Source organism: Oryza sativa, chromosome 1, assembly GCF_034140825.1.
Source record: "Oryza sativa Japonica Group chromosome 1, ASM3414082v1".
NCBI lineage: Eukaryota > Viridiplantae > Streptophyta > Magnoliopsida > Poales > Poaceae > Oryza > Oryza sativa.
The window spans coordinates 11,841,490-11,862,132 of record NC_089035.1 but is presented as its reverse complement, the minus strand read 5'-3'; the positions used below and the strand labels follow the sequence as shown (position 1 = coordinate 11,862,132).

Genomic DNA, 20,643 nt, shown 5'->3' with positions numbered 1-20,643 from the left:
GTGGAGGCTACAGCCGGCGACGCGGACCCGGCCAGACGCTGGAATGTGGACCGGTCCCTCCTAGCAACTTTGGTCGACCGATGGAGGCCAGAGACGCACACTTTTCACTTGCCGTGCGGTGAGGTAGCCCATACCCTACAGGACGTTTCGTACTTGTTGGGGCTACCGCTCGTGGGTGACGCTGTTGGGCCTGTGACCACGGGTGTGGACTGGAAGGACGATCTGACGGCACGTTTCGCACCAGTACAGAGCGCACCACATCTCCCGCTCCAGCTGTTGGCACACCACCGCAACACCGGACCTACGAAGAGGTGGCTGCTTCAGTTCAGCGTGAGTGTTTTTGTACCGAAATGACAAGCGTACTATATATTTAGTCGTAAGGTAAGGTGCCTAACATTTTATCGAACGCTTGCAGGTCGAGTAGCTACAGGCGGAGGCCGACGAGTACTCCTACAGCCGCTATTTGGAGGCGTACTTGCTCTGGCTTTTTGGCTGGGTGATGTTCTGTGGCCGTCACGGGCACGCGGTCGACAAGGGACTCGTGCACTACGCCAGGAGCATCGCCGACGCCGCGGTAGGCGAGGTGCCTCAGTGGAGCTGGGGTTCCGCGTTGTTGGCGGCTCTGTACCGTGGCCTTTGTGAGGCTTGCACGAAGACGGATCCCAGCGCGACCTTTGGTGGGTGCCCTCTCTTTCTTTCTATCTAGGCAGCTGAGAGGATTGCGATCGGCCGCCATGAGGTGGACCAGCACGCGTACGAGGAGTCACTGTACGCGGAGCGACCGGAGGTCGACTACCCTACGATGGGTACTCTGTGGTGCCGTCGTCAGGTACGTTGCATCGATCTTCTCTTATTGTTAAGTTCATTGCTAAGTTAATTGTACATCACGTCGATCGTCTCGTATTGCAGTGCCGATGGGCTCACGTCCAGGTTAGGCGGTCGTATCCTGAGTTTGTAATGGAGTTCGACCGCCTTCTGCCGACTGACGTCGTGTGGGAGCCCTACAGTGCCGCAGCTACCCAGGCTCGTGCGTCGTTGGGTCTGTCCACACTCTGCACAAGGGACCAGGCGTACTGGATGACTACAGTTCCGATGGTCTTTGACATCTGCGTTGAGCCTCATGCCCCTTTCCGCGTGATGCGGCAGTTCGGCTTCCGTCAGCCCTTTCCAGTACCGTTTCCGACGACCGTCTAGCTGCTGTTCACCGGTAAGATCTTTCACTACGCTTTGATTTGTTGCATTAAAATCTACCTGTCCACAATAATTTGCAACATCTGTCGATTCACACTAATATGACACACTAATTCGTAGGTACTCGCGCAAGGGTCAGCAGTCAGCTGGCGACTGGCCCGCCAAGTCAGTGACTTTTGTTGAGGACTAGTTGCTCGCAACTGAGGAGGTCGTGGACCACGAGGGAGAGCCACACACTGAGGAGGCGTACCAGGCCTACCGACGCTGGTACCAGCCACGCACCCGTACTAGGGTCACCTTCGCTCCCTTGGAGCAGCAGGCCCACGTTGCGAGCACTAGAGACCTCTACGCCAGGCACCGCGACCAGGACTTCGCTCGTGCTGTGAGTACCCAACATCGCACCATTCCTTTATGTTTTCAGGTCTTTCTCTTCGTCAAATTTTACGAATATGTACGAACAAATTAACCATACAGGTCGACGACATCAACAGGGTCGTCGTTGACGGTTCAACGACGATCCAATGTTTAGGCGCGGGGATTCTGGTACCCGTTGAGGAGCACCTGACGACGTACACGCGGATGGTGGAGTCGATGCGCTCGATTCTCCGAGTGCTCACCTGTCGTGCAGACGACGTTGCTCGGGCAGACGCAGCTGTACAGCGGCCGCCCGTACCGACTTGTCCCCATCCAGCTGCGCACGTTCCTAGGCCGACTCCCCCTCCGCACGGAGGTAAGTATTTTTAAGGATTTTTTTGTACATGCCTCGCACATCTATGTGAGCCGATTCATCCGATTGCTTCAGGGTTTCGTGCACCGTTCAGCACCCCGCCTTCCTCGGCTAGGCCTTCTGTTGTGCCCCCCACAGGTACTTAAAAAAACAACAGTACTTTGACAATCAATTTACATGCATTTTATGTCTTAGCTTACAAGGGTCCCGTTGTCGATGTGTAGGTTTCGCCCAGTTCGCTACGACGCAGGCTGCCCACTTCTCCCAGGCTGCAGGGTCAGCGTCTCAGGCAGCTGCATCGACCTCGCACTCAGCGCAATTCTGGTAGTACACCGGGACTTCGTCACAGGCAGCCGGCACGTCGAGTCAGGGTCCACCACTGGACCATGCTGGGACCTCGTCGGACCACTTGGTGGCTTCCGCCTTGCTCTTCGACATCACTGACTTCGACTTCGCTTCAGGCTCGACAGAGGACGTCATCGGCCCCTCACAGCTGGGAGGCGCACCGCCGGTGCAGACGCAGGACCAGGCACAGGCCACTCCGTCGCCAGACACTCGTGCTACCCGTGCTGTGCCACTGGATCGTTTCACCTACTCCCAGGACCACGTGCGAGCACAGGCCCGGAGGGCCAAGCGTGGTCGCGGCGCGGGGCAGGGCCAGTAGAGTAGACTTCTCTTTGTTTATTTGCTTCACATGCTAGTATTGTATGCTTGTGTAATGAATACGTTGTTGTTATATGTGCATGATACCTTTCGGCGCATGCACGATACCTTTCGGCGCATGCACGACTACTTTCTGCCGCACCGATGCAGCCTTCTTTATTCGCGTGCGATACGAGTATTTGCCCGCCATTTGCCACATACGACCAGTGTAACTTTCGGCGCCAATCAGACATGTAACTTTCGGCGCCAATCAGGCGTACCCACCATGCCCCGCCACGTTCACATGTCAGGGATATCACTCGATTTTTTGTGCCTATATAAGTCGCCTTAACAAGCGAGGCCTCACAATCTTTCAGAACTCAGTCACATTCAGTACTCTCTTCCCTACTTGCTTCATTACAAATCCTATCGGCTTTCGTCAATGGCTAGACGCCTGGGCGTTGAGGATCCGAACTGGCGTAGCGATCCTTGTGTATACCTACTACCACCTTGGTGCCAGCGTCCTCTCTGCCTATGCGGTGATCGATGCCAACTAATGGCTTTGAGGAATCCTGATATTCGAGGAAGGCGCTTTTTTAGGAGCCCTAACTATGACCGTGGGGTATTTTACTATCTGCATATGCTTATTCATTCCGTATGGGCAATCGTTTTATTCTTCGTAACACTACTCTATTCGGCAGACCCGCACTACGGCTTGCGCATACATCGAGTGGGTCGATACAGAAAATCCCGTTCTCGACCTAACCACTTGTTTACAAGAAGGTCGCTGGTATTTCGCATCCGAAAGTACCGAGCAATACTTACAGAGAAAACAGCTTACGAATGACAATGTCGTGAACAACAGTGCGACTGGCGGGTGCTAACTACGGCACTCCCTCCATGGGAAGCCCGTCCAAGATGCAGGTGTGGTGATCGTTGTCAGGTTCTTCGTTCCATAAAGCCTACAACATTGGGTCGAAGGTTCTTTGTTTGTCCAAATATTCTTGACGACGATTTCATGGTAAGAATATTTTGATTACATGAATCCTTATTTTCTCACAACATTTACTAACTTTGCTCGCTTCACATCTATTCTTTCCTCCCAGGAACCACAAAGGAGATGTCAATACAGAGAATGAATAGACACCAGAAGGGTTCTAACTCCACCTAGCCGTGTTGTGCAGCTTGAACTACCAGAGCAATACAGGGTTACTAAAGCGCGGTTTGAGAGAGGAGAGGGATCCTCACATAGGGGTTAGCTATTATCGGACAACTTGGCATATTGAAATTTCTACTGTCATGCTTCCTTGTCCCATTACTACATCGTCATTGTGTTCAACTATTGCACTACCTCCCTCCTAGTTCGAATCTAATATCATCTATGTAACCGCAATGGAAATAGTTGTATCATGTTCAAATTGTACTACTATTTTTTTATGTTACATAATTCTCCTTGTTTAAGTTCATATAATGTTTCTACGACCGAGACTGCGATAGGCCTATATCAATTATCTGAGTACTAATACGTTGAATAAGTTACAAAATAATACCTTACTTAACATATGAAATTGCGAAACAACCAACTTCAATACATTTTTATAACAATATTAATAAGTTTTACCAATAAATACTTCTTTAATTATTATTAACATAACATAGAAAAATCATTTGGGGGTACTTTTTGCATCTGGCGGCAAGGGGTCCAGATGCAAAAAGTACGAGCCCCAAGCTCTTTATGGGCTGCCAAAATTGCATTTTTGCCGACGGCGGCAGACGGCGGTGCGCGGTCGACCCGCCGTCTGCCACGTCAGCTTGCCGCCCACCTCTGGGGCGGCAGGGTCTATTTTTGTAATTTTTTTTGGCCGATAGATTATTTCTGTAAATATTTAAAAAAATCTAAAAATGAAAAAAATTCGCATAAAACTCGTCCGATAGTTGAGGGACGCCGGACAAACTTTTTCCGCTTATTTTCTTTTGGGCCCACCACTAGACGGTTTAGGCCCATCTGGTGGGAATGGTATCCCCTGGTTTGTGCTGAAACCGCACGTGACTCTTGGTTCGCTTTGGGTCATTCCGTTCCGCCGCATCCTCCTCTGCCGTAGCTTTAGGTTTTACCTCCTCTCCCGACTCTCCTCCGCTTTAATCGCACCGCCGGCCGCCGGCGACCATGTTCAAAAAGTGAGTCGGCCCCCACCCTTCCGCCATCTCCCCTCTGCTTTCCCACCCAGCAATTTGATCTGTTTCCATGGTCTGCCATCCACCGATCTGATTCGTGGAATTTATTCATCTATTTTCTGAATCGATGATGCAAGAGATTGTCTTCTAGATCGGGAAGTGGGGGATCTGCCTACTGCCCTGTTAGTCTTTTTTTTTTCTTTTTTTGCTTAAATGCCGCTGTTGAACTATCCGGTCCGGAAGGGGGCTTTGAGCTTAGAAGAGGGATGAAGCTTTTGGATGGACGATGCTTTCCCATGTGTCCTTGGTATTCGTATGGCCATGATGCGTTCTCGGGGATAGAGCTAGTTTTATGCGTCCGCAAGGATGATGTGATGTTTGTGTTTCTAGTGGTACATAGCACATGTTACTCAAAAGTTTAGATCACTTGATGAACATAATTGCATCTCTAGCGATTAATGTAGCCATCTTGGTGTGGTAGAGTATATACATTGGATGTTAGATTTAGGGGGCATCATTGCTCCCTCAGAGCATCAAGTAGTGGAACTACAAATTTAGAACAAAGATATAGATTCGGGGAACTACAAATTAATTATCATCTACTCAAGTTCCTCTTGACTGTAACACTTCACTTGGTTGTGCCATGTGCTTCACTGGCATGCTCTGGTCCATCATTCCTTTGTTTCCACACTTGTGCCTTCTAAAGTTTTCATGCCTGTATTGCTGGTTTTCTCATGCAATTTACAGCGCCTTCTCGCGGTGTTTGTCTGCTGGAGAATCTAATTCAAAAGGGTGTTATAGTAATCTCTCTTAGTCAAACCCTGTAACAACAATTATCAAATTATCTCTTTTTATATGGCATAGCTTGATTATGTTATTTTAGATTGCCTGCAGTTTCTAGCTATTAGGTGGAGTGGTCTCAATGCAAAAGCTTGTTTTAGTGGCTTACTTTTCATGCACTACATTGCATAAAACAGTTGTGATATTTGTTTTCACTTCACCAATGTTAACTTTTATATGCACATTTCTGATTATTTGTACATTTGATGAATCAGTTCCAACTTGCATTATACACTAGCCAAAATAGATGTGCAGATGTCTGACTTGAACCTATAACAAGGACCAGATTAATTCTTGTCACCTCTTATTTTCAGAATGTTTAATTGCTCTTGAATTACATAGTTCTATGAAAAATACTAAGCAACTGAAATGAAAACTTGAAGCTTCAGCTCCCAGATGATTGAATTGTACAGAATTGTTTACTGATTGTTGCAACTTGCAAGCACATGATTTTGATGGTTTCATCTGGGACGCTCTAATTAGCTATGATTTCTGTATTATCGGTTGTATTTGATTCTGCACTTGGATATGTTATTCACACAAACAAACTTGTTCTATTTTATCTTCAGGTTCTCTTTTGAAGATATATCTGCGCAGAATCAAGTTAAGGCCTCTGTGCAGCGGAAGATTCGGCAAAGTATTGCTGATGAGGTTCTGTGACGACAACAAATTTGCATACGACTCTATTCTTACATTTCAGTTCTGCTGTTTAGCTATATTGATATTAACTCTATTGCAGTACCCTGGCCTCGAACCTCTACTAGATGACTTACTTCCAAAGAAGTCGCCTATGATTGTTGTTAAATGGTGAGTAGTTTTATCCTTCATATCATATGCATGCTTAGATAGCCAATAATTTGCAAGATTGTACTATTTAAATGTGCACTGATCACAGTTGGTTTCTTTCTTTAGCCAAAATCATCTGAATCTTGTGGTGGTGAATAATGTCCCACTGTTTTTCAATATCCGTGATGGTCCTTACATGCCAACCTTGCGCCTTCTTCATCAGTGTAATTTTCTTCTCTCCTTTTTCCTGGCATGAAATCTGCACTAAGTTCTTTTTTTATGATGTTAATCATTATGTGTGGGCTCCACCATTTCGCATTATCTTTGGGCATGCATATGTGTATAGACTCCAGCAATTGTTAAAGTTTTCCTGGTGGAGAATATCAACTGGAATGGAAGTTACGCTAGTTATTTGTTAATGGAAACCATGAATCTTGCCTTTTCATTGGATCAGATCCTGACATCATGAAGAAGTTCCAAGTGGATAGAGGCGCTATCAAGTTTGTTCTCTCTGGTGCAAACATAATGTGTCCTGGATTGACATCTCCAGGTGGTTCCTTGGATGTTGAAGTTGAGGAGGAAACACCAGTGGTAAAAGACTTGCCTCTAAACCTCTATTCATCAACTGTAGATGCATTAAGAATGAATCTCATCTGTAGGTGGTCATAGTTAACAATATAACATGTTTATATCTTAGTGTTTTTTACCATGTTAAATTCGACAACTTAACTGTACCCTATTTTAGCACAAGATTATATTATTTGATTTGTTCATCTTAATTAGCTTAAATTTATTTACTATTTATCCTTCCTGAACATTGCAACCATGAGTCTCTTTTTTTTGGCTTGAAATTTGTTTATCAGGCTATAATGGCTGAAGGCAAACAGCATGCATTGGCAATTGGATATACAAAGATGTCAGCAAAGGACATGTAAGATCTTATTGAAGGATTAATCACTAATCATTACTTCCTACTCTGTAAATTAGAGCGGTCTAGTGTGAACTTTTGTTTGTTTCTTCACTCAGTCTTTGAGGGATATTCAGTCAAATTCAATACTGAATTACTGATATTTAGAAATGTTTAATATGTATTTGTGACGAGTTCTTAGATTGCCTGCCTCAACATACAATCTTCTGCACTAACAAAATTTAAGCTTTCCTTAATATTATCGTTCACATTCTTTGTTTGTAAAACCTCTTGTGCTGCCTTGTTGACAATGGTGTTCCTGAATTTTGTAGTAAGACTATCAACAAAGGAATTGGAGTTGACAATATGCACTATCTAAATGATGGCCTGTGGAAGGTACTCTGTTCTCCCCATGCATCCCTCTTACTAACCTCCTTTTCAGTGATAGGTGAAATTATTGCATTAGTTGTAATTTTGCTACCTAGATGAAGTGGAAACCAAGCAACTTGTAATATATTCTGAACGTCATTGTGCTAGTACTCGAAAATCTATTAGTAAGTTTTGTTTTTCTAATTTAAGCTTTGATGATGATGACGCACAAATGTTTCCTTTGACAGATGGAACGGCTCGAATAAGTAAAATCCACTAGGGAAGCATAATTTGCTGCGCCATATTGAAATGTAATGAGGGCTGGAATTATGTATCAATGCATCTTGTGTCATGTAAACACATAAAATAGCCAGCAGCTACATGGTGCTCCAAGCCTGTTCGAGTTTACTGTGACCATCAAGTTTTGGAGATGTTTGGCAAAACTTTGACTGATAGTGCTGTGTTCAACGCTTCACTTGGTATTATCAATCCAGAACACTGTACAATGTTGGTAATCCTATCACTAATGATTTGCACTTATTACCAATAAAATTTCAGATGAGCTATTTTTTGTTTCGTTTGAGGCTTGACATTCAAAATTGCAAAAATAACAAGATTTCATGATGTGATTCATGCAACACGGTTTCCGAAGACTGTCATCGCTGTAGATGATTAGACTGTTGTCACTGCGTAGATGATTAATCCTATATACCTATACAAATCATCTCTACTGCTAGGAATTCTCTACTCCATACTTCCACGTGACCTCATTTTCTCATGGCCGTTGGATTTCAATCGAACGATCAACCATCTGCACTGCATCGCATCCCCGTCCGCACCGCATCCTCTCCCCCTCTCCTGCTGGCCGCACCGTCAAGAATCTCAAGATCGCGCATCCGCTCCTTCGACCCCCATCGCATCGCATCCCAGCTAGCGTGCTCACGCCTGCACCCCATGGCCTCCCGCGCCGGGCGATCCCGCTTGCAGTGCCCGGGGCGCGATGCCCCCCTGTCCCCTGGTTGCATCGCGCGCCCCGCTCCCGCGTCGCTTCTTCTCCCGTGCCTGCTCGCCTCTTCGCATCGCGGTGCCGCGAGGAACTGAAACTGCCGACGACTGTCATCAAGTACATCCATCAATTAATGGCTTGCTTTTTCTTCTCCTCCTATCCCTCTTTTATTTCTGTCACTATATCAAATTTATCCCTCTTGCGTATCCATCGATCTACCAAGCAACTGGAGCTGGCAGTCTGCTCCTGTTCCTGGATTTATACTAGCTTGATTCATATGCATCTCACACTATTATCTCTCCAATCACTCCAATGATCTAACACAGGTGATCACACACCAATTTCCCTTTTCCTTTTGTTTGCTCGATCGGATTTTGTTCATCAAAATAGAACCTCACTTATACATGCACACCATTTCGATTTCTCCTATCAATATTTAATTCAATTTTGTACTATGGTTCATATTTAGGATATAGTAGCATTATTTACCCAGTTTGACTCTCTAACACATTTTTTTGTTGCTGTAGTTTCCCATCCTCTTTTGTTTCCCAGGTTTTAGGCCCACGGTTACTGACTTAGTTGATTTTTACTCTTGATTTGTCTCTTAAGCGGTTGAAGGGTATGGAAAACAATATCATATACATCCATTGGTTGATTTGTCACCCAATCAGATCTAAGAATGTATGGGCATGTTAAGCCGATGAAGTTTTTTTAATTGGTATTCAATTATGATCTTTAGCTGGTGAAGTTATATCACGGTATATATAAGGTGCTGGTGCAACTGATCTGGACATATTTGTGACTGAATCTGCTTAGTAATATTGGTATTTCGGAAGTTTTCTGAAAGCTATGAACACTGCAAGGAGTTAACGAAGGATGAGAACTTAATTATATATTTTAGAGGTAATCCTTTTCCCAACTCCGATAGCTAAGCAGGAATTTGTTCTACCATTCTCTATGATCGTTTAACAGTTTAGTTATGATTCCCAGCTAACAGTGATAATTGGACTATGTATGTAGATGTTTGAATATAAAATGAGAGTCTTTTTAGTGATGGTTATCAATTTTGTAATTGTATGGTAGTCATGGACCAGATTTGCTACATGCCTTGACTGCACATTCCTGGCGTATCATATGACAACATATAAATAATACGGAGTAATTGTTACTTCCGGCTAAATGTACGTTTCTTACCGCAATAAAAATATGATATTTCAGCAACTTATTCATGAACTGATTACTGATTAGCATTCTATTGCAAGATTAACTACTGAGGTACTCCTCTAAAAAAACTACTGAGGTACTAAAACCGAGCTAAAAAGGATCAGTGAGGGAGAGCTGTACTACAAAATACATTATGCAGAATACAAGGCTACCAAGTCAATGAGGATATCAGTTCCAGTACACCACCTATATATTTTCCTTCCAGTCTCAGTTCATATAGATATTTTTTAGAAAGGTTCATATGGACATTAAACATATAATTCTGCATAATTTTATTGATGGTGTACATATTTTTCATTCTTCAGCAACGAGGTAACAGACTTTAATTTTATTGTTCCAATACTAGGTCTATCCGGTCAGCACCTATGTATCTCACCTGCAATTCTGTTGCATTTTTAACCACGGCTACCTAAGTTTAGATAGCTCATCACATAATTTTTACTCCATCCATTCCATAACATAAGGAATCTATTGTCATTATAAAGGTTTTACAAAGTCAATCACTTAGGATTATTTTTTTTCTTTCCTCATATGCTACTATGCTCATGGTGCATCTTTGAAATTTATTTATTATTCCCCGCAGCAACGCATAGGGTATTATCTAGTTTTTGAATGCTTCCATCCCAAACGTTCTTTGCTGAGACGGTCTGTAACCCAATTCGCACTGATATTTTGGTATAACCGATCAGAAGTTGAAAGTTGAAGCATAGTCCATTCACTGCAAGATGTTAAATAACCAACAGATAGAAATTTAATTATCATATCTATAATAGATGATATACACAGTCAAGTTAAATAACCTTTTTTATCTGATTATTATATTATATACTCTCTTTGTCCCAAATTATAAGGTGTATATTTTTACACGGTTTTTAATGACATATTTTGATAATCAATTTATTCTATATTATGTTCTCAACAAATATGAAATTAGCATCACATAAAAATATATTTAGCATATATATGATTAGTATGATTATTAATTAAAAGTTAGCGAGTTTGATTTTTTCTTAAAAAAGGACACCTTATAATTTGGGACGAATGGAGTATAAGGCCCAAATTAAGCTATTAAGGCACTCTTTGTTTAGATTTGTAAGTTAGCTTATAAGGAAAAAAAAAGCCTAAACGAACGAACAAGTTTTTCTGTTTAGTTTTTTAAAGCCAAAAACTACTATTACACTCTTAAATCAAAAGTTGAGTTGAACAACCTATTTTTGACTTATTTGAAGTAGGAGTGTGACTTCTTCACCATTAAATTTAATGCTCTAAAGCCACTAAAAGTCTAAACCAATAAAATTAAACCTAAACAAAGAGTACGGAGCACGGTGGTATATGAAAACAAACATTTTGCTAGCAAAAGAAGCGTGAATGATTTTGCTCAGCTATCCCCTATTCACCTCCATCCTCCAGCTCAGCTCAGTGTCACCTATCCTCTTCCGTTTGATCCATGTTTTCCACGAGCTAACATAACAAACACTCCCAAGAGAGACGGAGGGAGGAGTCCCACTCCCTCGCTGCTCCGAAGTGTCCCGCACTTCTCGTCTTCCTCCTCGCCGTCGTCTTCCACAACCACCACCGCGCCGCCGCCTACCAATCCATCCAGACCTTCTCCTCCCCCGCCGATGCACACAAATCGCCGGTGACGTCACGCCGGTGAAGCAGCAGCACTAGGAGAAGGAGGAGCATATGGCCTGTGTACTCCGCCTCGCCTCCCGCTCCCGCTCCCGCTCCGGCCTCCGGCCCACCCTCGCCGCCCCGCGGCCGTCTCCGGTTCCGCCTCCGCCGCCGCGGGTGGGACCCACACCCGTCGCCCCCTCGCCGGCGCCTCTCCGCGGTCTCCTCCTCCCCCTATCCCCGCTCCGCCTCGCTTCCCCTGATGCCTTCTCATCGTCGTCGCCGTCGCCCGCGTGGCTCCTCGACGGCCTAAATGTGCAGTAGACTTCCTTCTCTCTAGACGCTAGATATCCCGGTTCATGTCACCCTGTGCGTCCCCCCTCTGATGGCGGATTTGGATTTTTTTCACACGGTGCAGTGGCGGCGGGCGGGGATCGGGAGGAGGTGGTTCGCGACCGAGGCGTCCGCGGCGTCGACGGCGGCTGAGCTGGTGGACGTGCCCCTGGCGCAGACCGGGGAAGGCATCGCCGAGTGCGAGCTGCTGCGCTGGTTCGTCACTGAGGTGAGCGCAGCGCGTCTTCATTTGTTACGGCTCGCTTTCTATTACCTTACACTACGGAGTTAGCTACTCGCGCTAATGGAGAGACCGACCGGTTCTTAGTTTGATCATGCGATTACTTGTCGTATATTGGATTTGATGCTGCACGATTTATTTCAGTAAGCGCGTTTGGTCTGTTAGTAGTTACCATGAAAACAATTGGTACATTCAGTGAGGTGAATTTCAGTTGTCATATGTGTTGCGAGAATGCTGTTTCAGTGCAATCTATGTGGTGCATTGTATCATACAGATAACAAGGCATGCTATAAATTGGCTATGAACAGACGGTCAGACGCTGTTACCATGAGCAAATTTGGTCTCCTTTCCTAGCTGGTTGTTGATTTGATAAATAGGATGATGCTTTGGCACACCATTCAGTACTTCAGTTGCAGTATTGCACAAAGCCATGCTTGTTTTTCAGTGGATGAGTTCTTGCTGAGTGAATACCACAAAGTAAACGGATTAGACAGTTGAGCAGTGTGAGTGGAATCTTCACAACTTTCATATCCATGTTTCTGGCCTTGATAATTAAAATAACAAACTTGAAAACAACTGCAAAAATGCATTGATGCCTATAACTCGATTTGTAAGCTGCTAAGTGAGGTTCAATGTCCAAACTAGATTTGCTTCTTTCAGGTCCTTTAACCTCATCTCAAATTTTAGGCCCCCTATCTGAGTTCTGAGATATCAATGCTATTCTGGAAATGACTTTTTTTTTTAACTCGTTCATTTTGCAGGGTGATCAAGTAGATGAATTCCAGAGGCTCTGTGAAGTACAGAGTGACAAGGCAACTATCGAAATAACAAGTCGTTTCAAAGGAAAAGTACATCAGATTCACTTTGGTCCTGGTGACATTGTGAAGGTAGCTTTGGGATTCTTTTTCAATCTCAACAGAGGTATACTTGAGTTATTCGCCTGAATTTATTTTGCTTAAGTTAATCTGCTTATCTTAGGTTGGTGAAACTTTACTGAAGATGATGGTGGGCGACAGCCAAACTGTATCTCATGATAGTATAGCTTCATCCACTGATCATTCACATGCAGTGGATGCTGCAAATCCTTCTGGTGAAGGCAGTGTTCCTAGTGGCACACTCTCCACACCAGCAGTTAGGCATCTAGCAAAGCAGTATGGGCTCAACATAAGTGATATTCAGGGAACAGGAAAAGATGGTAGAGTTTTGAAAGAAGATGTTCTGAGTTATGCTGCCAGCAAGGGTCTTTGCAAAGAACCGACATCAGCTTTGGAAGAGAACATTGATCAAGTGGAGTTACTGGAGGGAAGGGGATCATTACCCGATGCTAACTCTTATGAAGATAGAAGAATTTCTCTCAGGTATCATGCAAGTTTTCGTGATGGGCCTACTTTGATATGTTATTACAGCTCCAGTTATAACTCTGACAACTGACATAAACATTTCTTTCTCCAGGGGCTACCAGAGGTCAATGGTCAAATCAATGACCCTGGCTGCAAAAGTACCACATTTTCATTATCTGGAGGAAATAAACTGTGATGCTCTTGTGGAACTTAAGGCATCCTTTCAAAATGCGAATAAAGATCATACTATCAAGCACACCTTCCTACCATTCCTCATAAAGTCTCTTTCTAAGGCACTGAGTAAATACCCTTTGTTGAACAGTTGTTTTGTTGAGGAAACCAATGAAGTTATTTTCAAAGGTATGCATTTTTTAGTTTCTTGTTACACTCTGTTACCTTTAATCAAAAGAGGATCCTAAAAGTATAGTTCAAGAGATCCGAGGTGCAGAAGTTTATCTCTCATCAGATGATGTCCCATTTAATAATCTAGCTTCTCATTAAAACTGAATTATAAGTAAGAAATTTATTTGTTGTGTGTATGCCTTCTCCTAAACCCCTATATTATATTTGCCAAATATGGTGGTACTCATCATCAACCCAACTCCCAATAAAGAACTCAAGCAGTGCCTCTTTTGGGCTGGATTGATTTTGTGCAGCATACCTTATGACACCAACGGCATATGTTTCTTATTTCTTAGGTACCAGATAGGAGTACCTGACTAGCTTCAATGCTCCCATAAAAACTAAAAAATGATAGTATTATAACCCACACCACTTCCCCATCTCAGATTATATTATAGTTTTGAATGCATATGTATACCATTTATCTAGATAACTGTGAACAAAAATATACATTTTTCTTTGCGTAGTGGACTAAAGTATTGTTATGTTAATTATCTCTGCATGGCACCTTATTGTGCTGAAGGTATCATGACCAATGGATGGTTTTGTTGTTTTAGGATCCCATAACATTGGGGTAGCTATGGCTACAGAACATGGATTAGTGGTGCCAAACATCAAGAATGTTCAATCGCTTTCAATATTGGAGGTAGCCACTAGCCAACAACTGTTTTTTATATGTAAATTCATGAGTATTTCCTCACTTTTCTGAAATTTCAATTCTCTTACATGTTTGCATTCAAAGTCAACTGTAGTTTCACGGCTGCTAGGAAAAATGAGAAACATAAAAATCCTCTGGAAAAAATTCAATCCTCAATGTAATGGACCATACTTAACTATTGGATACTCTTAGGAGGACTGATTTAAATCTAAACGGTAGAAAAGAATTTTTGGAAGATGGAAACAAATATTATATTTAGGGAAAGAAAGAGAGAAAAAACACTACCATGTCAATCATGTTTCGTCGTTTTATATGCTAACATTTGGAGTAAAGAAATACAAGGTTCAAAGGAGCTCCCTTCGAAGACAAATCATAGCCAAAGAAGAAACTATCTCTGATTGTCTTCTTTGCAACCAATTTCTTACACCACGCCATGCAACTAACTAGTCATACTGAATTTCTTTAATTTTTTAGTAGATATTTTATAAAAAAAAATTGGCGGTTCATATTTCTGATTGTTCTCATTGATTTTTAGTACAATTATTTGGTAAAAAAAATATAAGAAACATTTATTGCTTGAGTTAAATGCGCACAATACATTGTCGGGTTAAATATTAAACAATTCCCGTAATTGAGTTGAATAGTAACTATAATTGTATTTTACACTTACCACATAATTGTGCAGTCAGTTGCCTCGTTACTTAAATGTTTGGTTCTTTCTATTTTCTTACAGATAACATGCATGATCTAGATGCAATGAAGTAAGTGACATCTAGGATATTAAGTAATTGCTTGTCTTCAGAAATGAGCATTGTTACCCTAGAAAATGTCGACATTTATTGTGTTCTTGGTCTTGAGATAAGATAATACTCTAGCCAGAAGTGATTAAAAGTGTTTCCCATATTTTGAAGTCGCTTGACCTAAGAAACATGATACTCCCTCCATCCCTTCTTATATGAGGTTCAACAGAGTACCACCTTTTGTTTTTAGATGATATATATATTGTGAACTTATGAGTGGTCCAGTTACATCTAGACATAATTGATTGTCTTATTGGCTGCCTGGATTTTTATTCATCTTGAAAATGGTTACACGTACCAGATCACAAAAGAATTGTCACGTCTACATGAGATGGCATCGCACAACAGGCTGAGCACAGAAGATATTGCTGGTGGAACCATAACACTAAGCAACATAGGCGCCATTGGTGGCAAGTTTGGCTCTCCGCTTCTCAACTTGCCTGAAGTTGCCATTATTGCACTCGGACGCATTCAAAAACTTCCTCGCTTTGATGATGATGAAAATGTTTATCCTTCCTCAATAATCAATGTATGTTATCATCTTAACCCCTTCCGCCTACCATGAGCCTGCATTCCAATGCTTGAGCTTACAGTGTGATATCCTGTTGTACATACCATGCAGGTGACTGTTGGAGCTGATCACCGAGTTGTTGACGGCGCCACCGTTGCAAGGTTCTGTAATGAGTGGAAAAGCCTTGTGGAGAAGCCAGAACGGCTATTGCTGCATATGCGATGATCCAATTGGATATCTGATGCAGGCGAGGGCAGACCATTTGCACAGGTGCTCTGAAAGCCTGAAAACACAGGCAATCTGGCATGATCGCATGGAGATTTCGTACTGTAAGCCTATGAAATCTTTTTGCTGGACAAAGAATCTGTCAAGTAAATATTTATATGAATGTAGTGAGCTGACAGTGCAATGGCACACTGTGTAAAATAATTCTACCACACTGGAATAAAGCAGGGAATTGTTCCCAAAAGTGCCAAGTATTGCAACTACTTGCGTGATAAATCTGTCTTTTCCTCAAAGTGCCGTAGTAGTACTTGCTAAAAGAATAAATGCATCATATGACACAGAACTTTACCATATAACTTTCATGTTTAAGCTTGTCAAAATCATGAAAAAATAGATTGTTAAGTTATAGCCAGTTCTAAGTTTTGCCAATCAGTCATTTTGCCGCCGAAGTTTCCATGTATTTTGCTTAAACTTTTCAAGTTTGGCTCATTGGCTGGTTGCCATGGTTGCCTTGTTGAGTTGAGCCCCACCTCTCGTCTCGCTTGCAGAGTTGCAGGACAACTCAGCACGGGAGTTTTGCCCTGTGCCAGCTTCCGCTTCCGGGCCGCCTCGGCCTCTCCCGGAGCCCGGGAAGAACGGGGGTTTCTTTTCTTTTCGCATTCACCGCCGTAGCAACGGCCGTCGCCGCCGTGGGCGTGATAAGATGAATGAGGAGGTGGTGTCCGCCGGCTCACCGCTGAAGGCCTCCTCCTCGCCCCCACCGTTGTGCTCCTTCGGAATATGGTCGGATCAGCGTAAGTCCCCTAGATTGCCTTGGTGGAAGCAGCAGTTCATCTCTGAGTCGGAGGAGGACGACGACGAGGTGATGCCGCCGGCGTCACACGTGGTGGAGGACAGCGACGAGGGGGAGGAGGAAGAGGACGATGATGATGATGATGATGATGATGAGAAGGTGGTGCCGCCGCCGACGCCGACGCCGCCGCCGCCGCAGGCTCCAGAAGAAGAAGAAGAAGAAGCTCGAGCACTGCGGCGGAGCCTGCTGAGCCTGATCCACATCGACTACATCGAGGCCATCCGGCGGCTCCCCGCCGCCGACCTCCGGACCGCGCTCGCGCGGGGCGTCCTCGTCGGCGGCCACTGCTACGGGCCCCTCCACCACCCCGCCGACAACATCCTCCTCAACTCCATCTGGTACGCCGCCGCGTTCCCCCTCCACGCCGACGACCGGATCGACGTCGCCGTCATCACCGCCAACTCCCTAAGCCGCGCCGTGCAGCGCTCCCTCGACGGGCTCGTCGCCTCCCTGCGCCACCGCCGCCCCGACCTCTCCCGCGACGACGCGCTCCGGCACCTCCGCGCCGACCTCCGCGCCGCCGTCGCATCCGCACGCGGCTCTCCACCACCACCACTACCCGCGGAATCGGACTCGGAGGCTGAAGCCGCCGCGTATCGGGCGGCTCAGCACCCAAAACCTGCTGCTCTGGCTCACTTCTTGGCCACCGTGCTGCCCGCCGTGGTGACCGACGCGGCGTCGGTGCTCGCCGGCAAGCCCAGCCTCTCCTCATCCGACATCGCGCGCGTCTCCGCCATGCTGGCGCCTTCACCGCTACCAGATGAGCCGCCACAGCCTCCTCTCCGAGAGCGGAGTCCAAAGATCATCCGGATCATCAATGACAGGAGGAACAACCTCAGAGGCTGGTACAAGATCCTGCTCCAATTGGCGAATGCAGCGCTGCGCAAGTATGCCCAGCAAACTGGGGAAGAATATGAGCTTCATACCATCTATGGTGAAACCTTCCTCAAGGATCGCAACGAGCGTGCTGAGTATATCCACATCAATTTCATGGCTTCTCCCTCCAGCTGCCAGTGCCTGCAAGCTTCTCCAGTCTGCTTCTTTGCTGAAGTTCTTCGTCCACCACGCTTTAAGTATCATGAAGCCGACATCACTTTGTGCTGCATAGTGCGACCGTCGCCAAATGATGCCGGTACGTATGTGTACTTTCAAATTCCCTTTAAATTTCAGCACTGAAATTAAGCGCTACTTATGTTATTTGGCTTGCATGTGCAGTATATAAGGTTGCATATATTGCTAATTGGCGTGTAAATTCTAGTTAAACTGCAATATTCTTTTCACCAGGAGGCCTGTAAAATATTGTTGTTGTTGCATTTAATTAGAAGATCTTATGTCACCTGTGAGATTTTTTTTTCTCCTAATGAAACAAACCAGAGGCATTTGTTCGACAAGTCTTTCCTGCATTGCTGATATTGGAATTGAGATAAATCAAAAGTAGGATGCCATCCTTTGAGTAATATATCTACTGTAGCTGGGAAAGTCTTTTTGCGCCTGAAAGTAACTCTTGCAACCAAGAGGTGTTTGGCTGATAAGTTGCCTCTGATAGTGAATATAGTAATTAGACAGCATCTTGACCTGTTGGCAAATTTTTTACCTTTCCACTGTTACGATCGTATTTCAGGTTCTCAAGAACTAATGCAGTCTGTTTATCTTGCTTTTACAAAATGCAGATAGTTGCCATGGTTGTCTTATCGAGAACCACAGAATTGATCACCCGGAAGCTGGCATGCGTTTTTGTGGGAAGAAGCATAGCAAGATGGATCCAAATGGCTATGGCCATGGCTGGGATTGGCCAAGCATAGCTGACGTCGAATACAGGTTTTTTGATCCTGACAAGGACGTCGGACTTGTTGAGTACTTGGATGGAGTTATAACCGATATCAAAGCACGTATCAGAGACCTATCTATCAGGGATGAAGACGACAGTGACGAGGACAGTAGCGATGATGATATCTCCGGCTATTCCATGAGATTTGTCTGATGTTGTGATGCTCTAACTTGCAGTACTATTCTTCACCTACAACTTTCTCGAACAGTTATTTACTTACGTATAAATGTTTGAAACTACAGAGCTAGCTTAACGTTGGTGTTATTATTCTGAAATATTCTGTGGCAAGTATGACATAATGCACGATTGGTAGTTTTGGTTGTTTAGTGTAACTTTTGCAAATCGTATGTTGGCAAACGAGACCCAAGATTCGGAGGCTGAAGCCCCGCGTTTCGGGCGGCTGCCGAGGCGGCTCAACACCCAAAACCTGCTGCCATGGCGCACTTCTTGGCCACCGTGGAGCGCGACGCGGTGTCGGTGGTCGCCGGCAACAGCGTGCTCTCCTCGGCCAACATTGCGCGCCTCTCCGCCATGCTGGCACCTTCGCCGCTACCGGATGATCCGCCGCAGCCTCCTCTCCGGGAGCGGAGACCAAAGATCATCAGAATCATCAATGACAGGAGGAACAACATCAGGAGATGCTACAAGGGCTTGCTTGAGATGGCAGATGCCGCGCTGCGCAAGTATGCACACCAAACCGGGGAACAATATGAACTTCACACCATCTATGGCGAGACCTTCCGTAAGGATTATGAGGAGTTCCATGTGTATGTCCATATGAACTTCATGGCTTCTTCGTCTAGCTACAAGGCCCTGCAGGCTCCTCAACCTGTCTGCTTCTTTGCTGAAGCGCTTCGCCCGCCTCGCCCTGGCTATCATGAAGACGACATCACCTTGTGTTCCATTGTGCAACCATCACCAACTGACATCGGTACGTATGTACTTATGGAATCTGAACTTCCTTTTAGTTATGTTTCGTTGTTGAAATTATGATAACTCAAAGTAGGGTGCGATCCTTTGAAAGTCTGTTATATGTTCACTGTTTTGCAACTATAGTTGTATTTAAACTGTTGCTTGATCAGTTGCTTCTGATAGTAATATAGTAACTAGACAACATCTTGACCTGTTTGCAACATTTTCGGCTTTCTTCTTTGAAGATGATTTTCAATATTTGCATGAATTGATTCCGTCTTTTATCCTGCTTTCATGATATGCAGATAGTTGCCATGGTTCTCTTGCAAATAACCACAGAATTGATCATCCGGAGGCTGGCATGCACTTCGTTGGGAAGCACAACAAGATGGATGGAAGTGACTATGACTGGGATTGGCCACACACAGCTGATGTCTATTACAGGTTTTTTGATCCTGACAGGGATGTTGGCCTTGTGGAGCACTTGTATAAAGTTATAACCCGTTTTAGTGCCCTGTATGGCGGATCCACGGATGAAGATGACAATGAAGATATCACTCGTTAATCCATGCGACTTGCCTGATGTGCAATGCTCTAATATCCAATAGTGTTCTTCACCTGAAACTCTCTCAAGTCCCACGTATTTTATTTATGAAAACGTATTTTATTTATGAAAAAGTACGAATTACCCCCCGCCCCCCAACTCTCGCGGTCGTCCGAATTACCCCCTAAACCACAATATCAGATATTCTTCACCCCCAACTATGCGAACCGGACAAATTACCTCCCTCGAACCAATTCAGAGCGGTTTTGTCCAACATGGCGCACACGTGGCAATCCAGTCAGCGTTTTTTTAATAAAAAATTGTGGGACCCACCTGACATGCTCTTCTCCCCCCTCTCTCTCTATTCTCTCTCTCTCTCTCTCGCTCTTTTCTCTCTCGCCAGTCGCCACTCGCGCAGCGCACACGCGTGGATGGTCGGCGAGGGCGGTCGGCAACGGAGGAGGCAGCGGCGGCGAGGCGAGGCGGCGGCGGAGGCACCGAGCGTGGGGAGGCGA

General features: G+C 44.7%; 4 protein-coding genes across 4 annotated transcripts; all 4 read left to right on the top strand.

Annotated features, from left to right (window-relative positions):
- Nucleotides 1-4,625: 4,625 nt before the first annotated feature.
- LOC4327290 (uncharacterized) lies at nt 4,626-8,213 on the top strand. Its single transcript, XM_015756978.3, has 8 exons — nt 4,626-4,738; nt 6,145-6,226; nt 6,315-6,382; nt 6,488-6,585; nt 6,816-6,952; nt 7,225-7,292; nt 7,601-7,664; nt 7,886-8,213. The coding sequence occupies exons 1-8, from the start codon at nt 4,728-4,730 to the stop codon at nt 7,901-7,903; spliced, it is 546 nt and encodes a 181-aa protein (XP_015612464.1). The 5' UTR covers nt 4,626-4,727; the 3' UTR covers nt 7,904-8,213.
- Nucleotides 8,214-11,288: 3,075 nt separating this feature from the next.
- On the top strand, nt 11,289-16,235 carry LOC4327289 (lipoamide acyltransferase component of branched-chain alpha-keto acid dehydrogenase complex, mitochondrial). The gene is made up of 8 exons (XM_015756966.3): nt 11,289-11,796; nt 11,900-12,043; nt 12,817-12,942; nt 13,034-13,413; nt 13,508-13,755; nt 14,355-14,443; nt 15,557-15,784; nt 15,878-16,235. The coding sequence occupies exons 1-8, from the start codon at nt 11,554-11,556 to the stop codon at nt 15,989-15,991; spliced, it is 1,572 nt and encodes a 523-aa protein (XP_015612452.1). The 5' UTR covers nt 11,289-11,553; the 3' UTR covers nt 15,992-16,235.
- A 300-nt stretch (nt 16,236-16,535) lies between these two features.
- On the top strand, nt 16,536-19,004 carry LOC9272492 (uncharacterized). The gene is made up of 2 exons (XM_015756956.3): nt 16,536-17,976; nt 18,515-19,004. Exons 1-2 carry the CDS (start codon nt 16,695-16,697, stop codon nt 18,823-18,825), a joined length of 1,593 nt encoding a protein of 530 aa, XP_015612442.1. The 5' UTR covers nt 16,536-16,694; the 3' UTR covers nt 18,826-19,004.
- A 103-nt stretch (nt 19,005-19,107) lies between these two features.
- LOC136353365 (uncharacterized) lies at nt 19,108-20,153 on the top strand. Its single transcript, XM_066304428.1, has 2 exons — nt 19,108-19,603; nt 19,890-20,153. The coding sequence occupies exons 1-2, from the start codon at nt 19,108-19,110 to the stop codon at nt 20,147-20,149; spliced, it is 756 nt and encodes a 251-aa protein (XP_066160525.1). The 3' UTR covers nt 20,150-20,153.
- Nucleotides 20,154-20,643: the final 490 nt, after the last annotated feature.

Coding starts and splice junctions, on each gene's coding strand:
- LOC4327290 (XM_015756978.3), top strand. Junction 6,383..6,487: donor CCTATGATTGTTGTTAAATG/GTGAGTAGTTTT, acceptor TTCTTTCTTTAG/CCAAAATCATCTGAATCTTG. Junction 6,586..6,815: donor CTTGCGCCTTCTTCATCAGT/GTAATTTTCTTC, acceptor TCATTGGATCAG/ATCCTGACATCATGAAGAAG.
- LOC4327289 (XM_015756966.3), top strand. CDS start 11,554: ATGGCCTGTGTACTCCGCCTCGCCTCCCGCTCCCGCTCCCGCTCCGGC. Junction 13,414..13,507: donor GATAGAAGAATTTCTCTCAG/GTATCATGCAAG, acceptor TTCTTTCTCCAG/GGGCTACCAGAGGTCAATGG. Junction 13,756..14,354: donor CAATGAAGTTATTTTCAAAG/GTATGCATTTTT, acceptor TTGTTGTTTTAG/GATCCCATAACATTGGGGTA.
- LOC9272492 (XM_015756956.3), top strand. CDS start 16,695: ATGAATGAGGAGGTGGTGTCCGCCGGCTCACCGCTGAAGGCCTCCTCC. Junction 17,977..18,514: donor ACCGTCGCCAAATGATGCCG/GTACGTATGTGT, acceptor TACAAAATGCAG/ATAGTTGCCATGGTTGTCTT.
- LOC136353365 (XM_066304428.1), top strand. CDS start 19,108: ATGGCGCACTTCTTGGCCACCGTGGAGCGCGACGCGGTGTCGGTGGTC. Junction 19,604..19,889: donor ACCATCACCAACTGACATCG/GTACGTATGTAC, acceptor CATGATATGCAG/ATAGTTGCCATGGTTCTCTT.